Source organism: Morone saxatilis, unplaced genomic scaffold, assembly GCF_004916995.1.
Source record: "Morone saxatilis isolate NCDOM2014 unplaced genomic scaffold, NCSU_SB_2.0 Contig10, whole genome shotgun sequence".
NCBI classification, from domain to species: domain Eukaryota; kingdom Metazoa; phylum Chordata; class Actinopteri; family Moronidae; genus Morone; species Morone saxatilis.
In genome coordinates this window covers 9,409,762-9,423,016 of record NW_023339652.1, presented here as the reverse complement: position 1 = coordinate 9,423,016, position 13,255 = coordinate 9,409,762, and the positions used below count along the sequence as shown (strand labels likewise).

At 40.0% G+C, this 13,255-nt stretch overlaps 1 protein-coding gene across 2 annotated transcripts in view; it reads right to left on the bottom strand.

Moving 5' to 3' along the window:
- Positions 1-6,543: 6,543 nt before the first annotated feature.
- The window catches only part of wnt5b (wingless-type MMTV integration site family, member 5b), a 76,234-nt gene continuing 69,522 nt past the window's right edge, over positions 6,544-13,255 (bottom strand). For both annotated transcript variants that reach the window (XM_035677695.1, XM_035677687.1), the window contains 2 exons: positions 8,619-8,777; positions 6,544-8,517 (listed from right to left, as the gene is read on the bottom strand). In XM_035677695.1, the coding sequence (XP_035533588.1) occupies positions 8,218-8,517; positions 8,619-8,777 (459 nt within the window). In that variant the 3' untranslated portion in view covers positions 6,544-8,217. The remainder of the gene's footprint in view (positions 8,518-8,618; positions 8,778-13,255) is intronic.

Sequence of the window (13,255 nt, the reverse complement as noted above, 5' to 3'; positions counted from 1 at the left end):
CAGACACTTTTAAAATTACTGTAATATTGAGTTTTTTGGTAGTTATTGTATTCTACTCTATTGTATTTAATGCGTCGGTATCAGGGTGGATAGCAAAGACAGAATTTCATTGCACAGAGGAAAACTTGCTTGCTTTTGTTGCATATGACTATAAACATCTTGAACTTGATATGATGAGCAACTGAAACAGGTGCAGGTGGTGGGACAGTTCAACTCCACCCCCATACCTGAGATACTCTATGCATTGAGACAAAAATGACCTCATATCACACCACCACTAGATCACCTGTCGTCTGTTTTCCCTGCACCCCCTGACCTCCTGACTGTCCATGAGAGTACCATGCCAGAACACACACACACACCCTGCTGCGCTGCATGCAATTACGGTTGACTCTGATTGCATGATTGTGCAAATGGATTTATTGTGATGCAAGACTCTGGCAGCTGGGTGTATCGCTACTCTCAGCACAGTTCAGTGCAGTTTCATTGGTCTGGTTGATCAGGTCCACATTCTCTACCACCATTGTGAACAAGTTCAACACCTTTTTTCAAAAGATATCTGTTTGTCTTCTGGGAAGAAGAGGCCTCAGAAATGCCACGTGGAGGAGATGACTAAAAAATGTTGAAAACCTTGCTGTCATTGCTGTTCTAATGCCGATAACTATCTCTGCTGAGACAGCATGTTGTTACCTTAATACTTTGACCTGATTATTGTTGTGTACTCCTAAGATAAGAGCTTATCTTATCACATCATAACTGGTTGATAAGAATTGTTAATGAGTGTTATGTTTTATTTTATTTGAACTAAAAGGGCACTGTATCGGCTTAACTATGTAATTTATAAAGGGAAATCTGAAAACAAAGGTAAAAATATAGCTATTCATTAGATAAGTTTAGAAAGAAACTGGATGTGATTGCCCTACTTACCCACCACATTTACAAAAGAAAGAGGGTTAAAGTATTTACAGAGTTCTCTCTCTGTCTGTCTTTCTGACGAAGTCCACCCTCGTGATTCAAATCATTGATTTCTTTTCACAATATAACTGGTGTGCCAAATGTACGCAGGCACATAATGTGATGTGATTTTAACCTTCTCTGGAACTGGTAGTGTTCTTCAAAAGGATGTTTCTCTAAAGTCACAGGATGAAGGGCTTTAAAATATGGAATAAATGGTTCCATTAAAATCATCGTTCTTCTTTCTTGCGGGAAAAGCAGTTAAAACAGAATGACTAACAGTTAGCCAGATATCAGAAAAGGAAACAAGATATCTGAGCATCATGGTCACTGTAATTTCTCAGTATGGTCCTGAATTCAAAAATATCATCATATTGCATCATCCGTAATTACAAATAGTCGATGATGTATTGTTTTTCAGTCGGGCTTATTCAGCTCCACAGGCCTCCAGTGAACTCACAGTGGTGGCGATATGAACTGCAGGGTATCGTTTGCATAACCTTGATTTCCGATTGCACCATGTGCACATTGCTAATGCAGCATTTAAATGTTCCTTTGTTGCTCTATCTGTGTATATGGAGGGGATATGTGTGCCAGCCTCTCCTTGGGTAATGTGGCCATTTTAGGTAATCTGTTGCTGCTGTAACTGGAGGAACAAAGCAGACTTGGCTGTTTTTACTGTATGAAGATTATGTTAGAGTTCAATCAACAGTGTTCACTGTGCCTATAAACCCCTTCTTCAAATAGAGGAGTGAAAAAGACTTTCAACAGCATTTGCAAGTGTTTAAAATTTGTGTGTTATGTAAATTGCATACATGCAAACTAAAGTAAAAAATTAAAAATGTAATATTTAGGATAACAACAAAGAAACATGTTCAAAGGTCATATAATTCTTCTCTAGTTATTTTTTTATTTACATAACTTACTTCCAATGACAAGTAAATTTCCATTGCTTAGCAGTGATGTGTGTAAGTGGTGTGTGTGTGTGTTCAAGACATTGTCTGTGTTGCTGGGATGCTGACACAAGTCACAACAAGTAGACCACACCTGGCAACAGGTTTATATTTCTTTTTAAACAGTGAAAATCAAAAGGGCTTATTCATTCAAGTGCTGTCACTTAAGGGTATTTTAAATGGTTAATGAAAGAACTGTATTACAAATTGTGTTACTGAAATGTAAATGTGCAACTGGGAACTGTAGCATGTCCTCACACACACTAATTATATGAAGGAGTAAAGTTTGACGTGTCACTGTGCTCCGTCTGTTAACAATGTGGCAACTACAGTATAGAACTACAGTGATGACATTCAGACAAGGCTGAATTTAGCACACATGATCCCACATATTATCTACTACACACACATACAAGCATACAAAAACTGGGTGTGATGGAAAAGAACACAATGATGTAAACAGTTTAATTCCCACCACACCTCATTCTCTCAATCACATGTCATGGAAAGTTTTATCACGGGTGCATTTAACTTTTAGTTAAGCAGAGAAGACTGCCCTGTATATTGTTAATCGTGCTGTTAATTATGTTTAAGACACAACAACAAAAAAACAGTGTACAAGTACATATTGTTTTCATCATCGGTATTCAGTGACGGCTGATGACTAATACATTTTTCATGAGGCCTGGAGTGACTCTTTGCATACTTTCTGGTGTCACACATTTTATTAACTTCTCATGGTCACTGCTCGAATTCCTCCAAGTGGTTTGATGTTAGCTCCGGTAATGGATTTCATTTGCAGGTGACAATGGTTAACAGTTTAATTTTGCAGTTTGCATGAGCAAACTGTTTTTGTTGTGAAAAGCAAACCCGATTAAAATGTTGTTTGATTACCAGCCACAGACTGCATAATCTTTGAGAGAAATAAGCCATTAACAAACCTTTTGGATAATAACCCCTAAAATGTAACTTCTGAAAATAGGAAGTACAAGTCCCATTTGATCTAGCAGCAGCAGTCTGTGTCACATCATTGCTCATGATTTGCATGCTTCTTGGTTTCAGGTGTTTCCAATTTACAACCATTACAACAGAAACCAGTGATGCAGATAAACGCTCCAATACATGCATGCAACATGTACATTCAGCGAGCTGCCGTCTGCAGCTTTCGTTGTGATAAATAAGAACCATTTGTAACCTGTTGGACGTTAATAAAGCAAGGCATTGATGTGAGCAATGAACTTAAACCTCACAGTGCATTTTCGGAATCTACAGTTACACCCAAGAAGATTAGATATTCTGGTTTAGCAAGACTGAACAGCCCATTCTACTCCAGCCAAAGCTCGTAGAAAGCATTTGGACGAATTAGCTTACAGATTAGTGGTTAAGCATTTGTGCTTGACTTGGTGTTTGAGCTGTGTGTGTGTGTGTTTGAAAAAAACAGAAGAATAAAAAAAAAGACAAAGACAGACAGAGAGCAGTCGACACAGCAACAGAAAATGAATGTATAGAGAGAGAGAAGAAGAGAGAAATGAGGTTGTGTCGTCTTTACTTTAACTCATCCAGATCAGGGAATTCGCCTACGGATGTCTTAACTACAGCAGCTGCTGGCGAATGTACACACACACGCTATATGCAAGATCCCACTGTATAGTTTGCCTCTGGCATTTTGCACATGTATGTATGTGTATGACTAGGAAGAGTAGCTTTGTCTCAGTAAGACAGCATTGTGAAATACAGTGGTGGTGTCTGCTGTAGCCCACTGACATCCTTACAGATTTTTTACACTCAGAATGGCTTCTTATGAGGAAAAACATGCCCTGTATAACTGAAGATCTTGGCTTCATTTTATTTGCGGAGGGACATTTGTCTATTTTAAGATTGTTTTTTTATCCAGAATGCTGTCCTGGAGGAACCAAAACCAGAGCTTCCAACTCCTTCTGCTCTAACATACAGAGAGAACAGGTTGTTGAGGAATTATCTCATTGCTCAGTGAGAAAAACAGCACAAAAATGCAATGTTAAGATAAATAGTATGAGCAATTCTTGCAAAGGAACAATTCCTGCCACTAAGCAGATTTGGCCTCATAATTAAACAGCTGGTTGTCAAACACTCAGAGGTCCTGCAGGTAGGAACCGGAGGGTGGGATCAGGACTCAGCCTAATGCCATCCTTGAACACTGTATTGATGTTCCAGGCTAGTTTTCATCCCAATGTGCAGAGAGACACTTTTTTGGCCTTTTTAAAGTGCCCGTTGGGCTGCATGTATCTGTTCACCCCCCCCCCCCCACTCGGCTGCTTAGCTGTGTCTTCAGGAGGAGCAGAGTCAAAGCTGTAGAGAGGGAGATAAGGGAAATGTTTACAATGTCAAAGCTGCAGGACAGCTCCAGCTCACCAAATGCCTGAAGAGACAAAAGTCAAACTCCAATGTGATAGTGGTGGCTGAAACAACAATATTCCTTACTTAACAAGTGTCCCCTTGGGTACTCTTAAACCAGGAAGAAATCCTAATTCAGGGATAAGGGATCTTATGCCGCCTGAAAACCTTTCTTAAATAACGTTGCTTTAACTGTATTTTGTTAAAACGATGCAAAATGTACAAGATTGACTTAAGGCACAAAAGCTGCAGACAGACTGATGGTAGTGTCAGCAAAACTCGCTGATGCGAGAGCCAACTTTCCTGTTACACACTCTTTCCTCTGCTGAAACTGTAATAAAAAAAAAACACAAAAACAGTACTGTAAGTGCATAAGAACAAAAACACGTGCTTAAAATTATCACAAGAGCAAGAAAAGCTGACTTTTTTAGGTGCATTTCAAATTAGCAGCATCACTGCAGCAGATGGCTGTCAGGTGAAAAGGATTAGAGACAGCACCGGGTTACACTTTCACTGCTCTAATCTTCAGTAAATACACATATGCTCTTGTTAGCACACACACTTTGGACACCTACATAAAGCTTGAATGTAATTAATACATGAATACTAGTCTTTGTAGGCATAATCATCAGCAGCAGTTTTTGTCTCTGATGAGAACATTAAACACACACAGACACACACTCCTGTATCAGGTGAGGCGGATTACACACAGACAGTACTGTAGGTCAGTCATGCTGCTCTGCTCAGTGGTCTAATTGAATTAGCTGTGAGCAGCTAAAAGTAATGGGATTGTTAGTTAGGTCACTGTACAGACCCGCTCAGCCATGACTGTGCGCATGACATTTACAGCACGTGTTAAAAGTTGTTAGAGGTTGTTTAGCTGCTGGAGAGTTTTATAGAGCTATATAGAGAAGAGTCATACTGCCAGTACCATTAAGTAACCACAAAAGAGTCCAGCGTAAATTATGTAGTTTGAGACATAAACGCGGAGAGTTAAAAGCAGCCTGGCATCAGTGGAACAGATGAAGAGTCAAGCTGTTTGTCCATCTGATGGGATCAAAGGTCTCGAGGAGGCGTGAGAAAACAAAGATGAAATCAGAAGGAGTGACAAGAACAAGCAGGAATAATCATAATAAATGGATGCAATTTTAAAAAACTCCCAATAAATCAACTGGGAAAAATCACCAACAACTTAACCAACATACATATTTTACTCTTTTATGTGATAAAACGATACATATATATATATATATATAAAAACAAAGTAGTATTAAACAGAAAACATTCTGCTCGTGTCAGTACGTTAATACTGATCTGATCATGATTGAGCAACATGGATAGGTATGTGATTTTTCTGTAATTTCAGTTAATTTGAGCTAAACTGCACTCATTAATCATGAATAATGAGTTTGAGGATTTAAGGCCTGTCTGCTAAAGAATTTGAATGGAATATATTTGGGAAGTGCACACACTATTTTCACTGTCTCAGAATGGAAACATACTAATTCTGAGAAAGTATAACAAACTTACGTCAAAACTCAATGTAATGTAATGAACAAGTTGTAATTTTTTGATTATTTGATTGTTCCTGAGCCTGAATCCGTATGGAAAACATACACAACAGAAGATCGGACAAATTCTTTGATTCTTCCAGAGTAAGTAAATTTTAGCCACCCAAAACATATCATAAATACCAATAAACTTCCATTATAGTTTCCAGTGGATAGTGTTAGGTGTGTATTCACACTAATTAACATTTCTGCTGACTCCAATAAAAGTTTTAGCTTTAGTTCGCACCGCTATTACAACAATTTAATTTCGATGGGTGACAGTTTGGGATTGTTTCCCTTGTTAAAGCCTGTTTAGTACAAGAGTCCTAATTCCTTGAAAAGTTTATGTCATACAAAAATAATCTAAATTACAACTTGGTAAAAAATGAGTGAAATAAAATTGTCAGACATTTAACCAGTGACCCAGTATATAATGACCTAAATAAGTCAATTTCTTCCATTCGTGTCGCTTACTTTCATGTTAATTGTGAATGTTTTATTCCATTTATACTTTTGGCATTGTTGTTGTGAATGGCACTACTGTAATTCAGTCTCTTGTGCTGCATTGCCTGCAGCATCCTTTTCCAAAACACCCTCTAAAATGACAAAGATTTGTTTGTAGATGTCGGGGGAACAGAGTGAGTGAAGTGTTGGCTGGACTCAGACCTTTCTGAAACGAACTGCAGCTGACTCAAAAACAGAACAACGCCTCATTGTCGAAGACTAGTTTATCAAAAGAATACACAATAATACTCATGTATAAAACATAGAAAACAGAAAATGAAAAACAATAATAAAATATACCTTCTTTTCTGATCTACTACTTCTTTTTAAAGTAGCACATAATAAATTGCAGTCCTGTTTTTCCACGCTCACACATTCAGTTTTTTTCCGCAGCATGTTCAGTCCTCTTCTGTCCACTTGTCCTCTTCATGTTTGCGTCTATCGATTGGATTACATTATACGCTTACAATATTCTCAACCCAACCCATACAAATTGCAAAATTCATGGTATAACAGTATTATAAAATGTTAAATTGGTGGCAAAAACTGCCAAATCGACACCACAGGGCTTTTTGTTGACTTAACAAGTTGCATAACAACATGAGATGAAGAGGTCCACTCGCAGTGAACGTGTCTCTTAGTGCGGGTTCATTAAAACAGATACAGCACATTAATCACACTAATGGAGGTTTTGCTCACTTCATTGTCAGATGAAGGTCGCAGCTTGTTTTAAATGGCTGCGGTTGTCAAGATGGCTGCAATCTGGCCTCATTAACCTGCACAGACACACTTGTCAGCTCACAGGTGCTGGGAATCTGCTCTAACAGCAGTAGTTACACTGAGACAAATGGACAGAGTGTGTCCTGAAAGTCATTCGTCCTTTTTGACTTGAAGTGTTTTAACTCCACTTTTAAATGCATTTTCTACAGCTGGACACATCTGTGCTTGAGTTTCCCAATTAGCTGTGTGGTGTGTGAAACTGTCTTCTAAGTTTTTGTTGCAAAATAATTGTCCAAAGTTGAACTTTTTCCCTTTTTTTCCCTCGACCCTCAGTAAGTGATTCCTCCTCTCGCTCTCATCCCTCTGGTTCAGTCTGGACATTTTTCTGCATTCCTGGTGTTCTCTTGCAAGTTTGTTTGTGCAACGTTAGGGAAAGTCACATATGCAATCGTTCCTCTCGCAGGGTTAAAGGTCAAAAGTTCTTTGAAAAGAGTCATGGTGACATTATTCAACACTCAAATGGCTTCAATCTCCAAAAGGACTGAGTTTCATGGGTCCAAACTGTGCCTTAGGTTTGTTTGAGTCTCTTTAAATAACAGTTGTATGTTTATTTATTATTTAATTATATATTTATTTCTTCTCTCATATCTTTATCACACTCGTCACATGTGTCCGCCCCCCTTTTAGGATCCAGTTGTTCCTCTTTCTAGGTCCATTTATCCTTAATGTCCTTCTTTGTCCATCCTTCCTTCTTTCCATCCCTCCTTCCTTCAGGGTTGTGATCAGGATATTATACAGGACAGCAGAAAGTGACGATGGAGCAGTGAGAAAAACAATCAGAATTGTTAAAGCACGGAAGAAATCGCACTCTTCCTTGCTTTCTATCTTTTCATCCATCTGTTCTTTCCCTATTTATCTATCTCTAAATCTTTGTGCTAAAAATGCCCACACAGGTGCTGCAGCTTTTGCTGTTGATGTGAAAAAGCAGGAGGTTTATATGTGGGGGAGAGAAGGAAACTGATCAGAAAATAGAACTTTTGTGTCTCAACTTATCCCGAACAAAACCCTGAAAGATCATCCTCCTTTTCTCCGATCCCTCACCCTCCACCATCTCCCTCTCTATCTCCTCTCCCTCTCCTCCTCTCTCATCCCGCTTTCCAGTGCTATTTACACACAAACTGGTCCACGAGTGTTGTGCAGCGCTTGCACTTGACGTAGCAGCACCAGTGGAACTTGCAGTGGCAGCGCTCGTGCTTGTAGGTCTTGAACTGGTCGTACCCTCGGCCGCAGCACATGAGCTCGCAGCCGTCCATGCCCTCTGAGGTTTTGTTGCAGAGGCGCCCCTGCGTGCCCAGAGAGCCCGTGGTCTCGTTGCGGAGGCAGTAGTCGGGGCTGGGGTCGATGTAGACCAGGTCGTCCGGGGTTGGGGTGTTGAAGCGCTTGTCTACCAGCTCCAGCTTGCCCTGGTAGGGCCAAAGTGGAGAGAGAAAGAGAGTCAGTTGGTGTACGATTTAGGATTATTGTTCAGTGTTTTCTTTATGACACTCGGCTGCGAGTTCAATACCTTGCGTCCGATGCGCATGGCAGCCGCACTGTCGTATTTCTCCTTCAGGAACTCCCCGACACGCCTGAAGTCGGCCAGCTGAAGCCAACAGGTCTTCAGACTGCAGGAACCTGAGACGCCGTGACACTTACAGGCCACATTTGCGAGGTTATAGACTGCCTGGTGAAGAGAGACAGAGAAAGAGACAGAGATGTTAGACATGATTTCATCGCTATCTTATAGTGTCTTTACAGTGTTTTTCTCCCACATATACACCGAGTCACATTAAGCTCTACAAAAAATAACCATCAATCTCTCTTGAAACTCTAATTTTAGGTTTGGTCAGAGACATTTTAGTAGTGATCAAATCAAATGACCACTGTAAAAGTAGAAATACTGTAGAAAAATAAAAATAGTAAACGGACGGCTGAACTTAAAAATGTATTCTCATGAAATTGTCTTGCAGACTGGATCTGACCTCCTTGTAAGCCACTAGTTTAAGACGCCTGGTCTGAAACTCTTATGATTGTGTTGTAGGTCTGCTATATTTGCTGCTATGCTGCTGCCATCTGGTGGTAAACATATGTAACCACTCTCACCCGTCAACAACGGGTACAATATTATGCCATTGGAATGTATAATTTCAGTGAAACAAGAATGTAAAGATAAAATTCTTATGAAATAAAGCTGAACCGAAACCAAAGCTCTGCCACAGAGAGAGCTTGGGGAGATAGCCACTAAGAGTATAAGCATTTAATTAGTGGAGTTCAGGTGATTTGGTGCAGTTAAATTGCCTTAAAATGGTAAAAATGCAAGCATTACAACCTCTTTCTATCTGTTGCACCAAAATCTTCAAAGCTACTGCTGCCAAATTAAATGGGAGGAAAATGGCAGATGAATAATGGCAGAAAGGAGCGACACCACATGTAAGATCCACATGTGCCAGCTGTGCACTTATACATGCACTGCTACACCTCCTGAGGGACTTCTCTCTAAAATTAGCTTTATAACAGCAATAAATCTAGAAAGATTCCTGTCTCCGGTTTTCTGTCACCATTGTGCGCTGGTGCAAAACCCCCTCCTGTTAAAATGTGCGGTAAAATAGATAACCGAAGAGGAAAAAGTGAAAAGCAAAGAAAAACAAAGAAAAGATTTTTTTTTTTTCTCCATATGCGCTGTTCTCTGACACTGCTGTCAATACTACTCCACCAAACTAAAACAAACAGCTGACTGAGAATAGAAGGCGGAGGAAATGTGGCGCTATTGTAAATGCAGTTTCCCACACAGTTCATACATAGAAAGCAGTCATTTTAAAGCATACATGTGAGAAAACCATAAGATGACATATTATTAGTTTAGCTATAAAGTCAGTAGCTTTCAGTGGAATTGTAGCGGTAGATCGAGGTAGATCCACTCTTCTGCTATACTTTTCTCAAGACACTGAGCCCCAGATTTCTCTCATTCAAATCATTTTAGACAGGCGCACTCCTTAAACGTTCAAAAATATGAACATAAACAACATTTAGGTTCTAGATCCTGCAAAATCTGACCATAACTTCCACACACACTTTTCACAGTTTCTTTGCATTAAGTTTGCAAATTGTTTGGCCACATCTAGGCATTATCTAGGCATGTTTTTTTTTGTTTTTTTTACATATGGGTATGTTTAAAAAAAAAAACAGAGCAGGAAGTATAAGATTTATGGTCCTAGCTAAAGTGGGGGGCAGCAGGGGGAGCCCTTCACCCATGCAGCTTCACCGCGTCAGTTAATCAGCATTCAATGCAACTCTCCTCAACACACACACACGAATGATATGTGCATGTACTATGTCACTAATCATGCATTGTCTTATGTTTGCACCGATCCCCTCGACACATCAACGCGCTGTACTCAACTATTCCTGATTCTCCCTCACACAAATGAAAGCCACCGCTCTGTCTCCTCACATTGCCTGATCTCAATTACCTTCTCACCTCTGTTAACCCCTGCATCCCAAACACCCCCCTGACCCCCAACCTCCCACCTCCTGCTCCCCTGTCCTCTACTTTACTACCCAGCAGGCATAGCACTCGGCACCCTCCAATCCTGCGATTCGACCCCCGTGACCCCCTCAGTCAGACACTGAGGGCTGGGGACAATGACATTTTGTGAAGGTAGAAAACTTGTTTTGAGGGTTTCTGGTTCTGTTTCTGAGAGTTTCTCACTCCTTTTACAAAACTGATTGCATTTAAATGGGAAATAAAAAAGGCAACTGTCTCTTTATCTCTCTATCATTCACAGTGAGAGAGGAGTTAATGGGAAGTTAAGGATTAGTTTCATACATACAACACCAGGAGAAATCCTTATATTTTACGACTCCTTGTTGTTTTACGAGCCTTCATGTTTCCTCACACCCCCCACTGTGGGGTTTATTAGAGGTTCGGAACCACGGTAATAAGGAAATTAGGGATACAACTCTTTTTTATCTATGCCCCCCCCGTGTTAATATTTTTAAGGATATTAGGGAAGCAAAATCAGTGTGAGTTTATGAGCAACAGCCTAAAACTGATCCTGGCTCTGTCTTTTATTTTATTACTTATTTATGTTTTCTATACTTTACTATACTTTATATCTCTTGATTCATAGCAACCTCCTTTGAATGGCGCTATAGAAACAGCTCATTATCATTATTACAAGCGGCCAATAACCTCACACTGTCAAATCTAACCATGCATAGACTGTATGTGTCTGTGTGTGTCCAGCGTCATACTGAGCTATTTGGTGGGTCGTGCCTGCTGGGCACAGTGACACTGGACCTGATGAAAACACACACACACACACGGTCAGTCATCCATGGTAGAGACACAGTCTCTGTCTCACGCACAATAGGTTCTGCTCAGACAGGGTTAGGGGTTAGGAGCCGTGTGAGTGTGTGTGTGTGGGGTGTGTGTGTGTGTTTGTGTGTGTGTGTGTGTGTGTGTGTGTGTGTGGGTAGACTTAGTACAAGAAATAGAGAACATTGCAGGATAAGCAATGAATGAGGAGTAGCCAAGAAGAGGGACACATTTTCACATTTTCATCACATTTGTTTGTCTTCTTGTTGCAATTAAAATATTTTTAGTACATGAAATCTTATCTTAATCTTATTATTGTTTTTAAGGTAATTCTGTGACTTACAGTTTGCATTAACTGACTTTCACACTGATTGCAAAAAGCTTTGAGGCACATTTGTGATTTTGGGCTGTATAAATAAAATTGACATGACTTCTCTAAAACATTTTCTGTCCTCATGAGGAGCTGTGGCAGCACTTTGTCCGAGACCGAATGCATTGCAGAAAAAGACTAGAAAATATATTGTGGGGTGCTGCTTAAATGTTTTGTGCTTGTAAATCAAACACTATTCTAACAAGATCAATTTTGAAAATTACATGAGAGCATTGCATTTGAACAAACTGGGGATCAGAAGTTTCTCTTTAAATTGAATTAATTTCACACATTGCCTTTAAATAGTCCGTATCTGCTGCTATATATCACACTTTTATTGAGTCAAATATCCAAACCTAATATGTCATTTTAATTACTACAGTACTACTACTTCTACTACTACAACTATATCACAACAGATCAACATGCACTTCATAACCTATCCACTGCTTATCTCACAGACGTCCTTCAAATTGAAGACCATAGGGAGCGAAAGTCCCTGTGGTCTTCATCAGCAGGTCTACTCGCACCTTCAGCAACTGCAGCACAATGGGTGCCAGGGATTCCTCCTGTGCTGCACCCAAACTGGGGAACCCCCAGAATCTTTTTAAACTAGCTTACTCACTCTAACTGTACTCACTGCATCTTATTTTATAATACTGATTTCTGAACTTATTGCTGCCCTGTTGTTTACTCCATTTTTTTTTATTTTGCTTGTACTGATGTATAAAATGTATTAATAAATGCATTACTATTCCATCAAATAGAAACATTCTGTATGTTTTTCGCATTATTTTGTGCGTTTCAATTTCCGTGTATTTATCGTGACACATTTTGTATCTTTGGAAACCCAGTGCCCTTGATCAGAATTTAAAATGCATGTGTGTGTGTGGTGTGTGTGTGTGTGTGTGTTTGCAACATGCAGGGTTTAAGACAGTACTGATATTTCACCCACAACTGAGGCCCAAAGTGGAGATATGAGCTAAATGTAGCACATTCTTGTGCTTTTCTTTGGATCCAAACATACATGAAATCTCTTTTGTCACGACTTTTAAAAAAAACAATTAAGTCTGGCCATAGCTGCAACGAGCAACAAAGTGATCCACAGGTTGATGGATAAATGTGAAAGTTTACTTCTGTGCTCAGAGCAGAGACGGCACAAAAGTGGCCTGTTGTTGTCTTTAGACCGGGAATGCACATCTAGCTGTTTTGGTCTCTGTGTGACGAGCCCTGCCTCATTGGATTTGTGTGAAACGGAGACAGCGGACCTAGGTGGCTGTGTACATGTGTGTGTATTTGTGTGTGTAGGTCTTTTGAGAGTCGGGGGAGTGTGACGGAGGTCCATCCCTCACCCTGCGTCTCTGTCTCCAGACGCTTGTACACACAGACACACACACGTTGTCCGCTTTCCACACAAATCAAATGAGGCTGAGCACACACACACACACACACACACCACACAGAAACACAAACA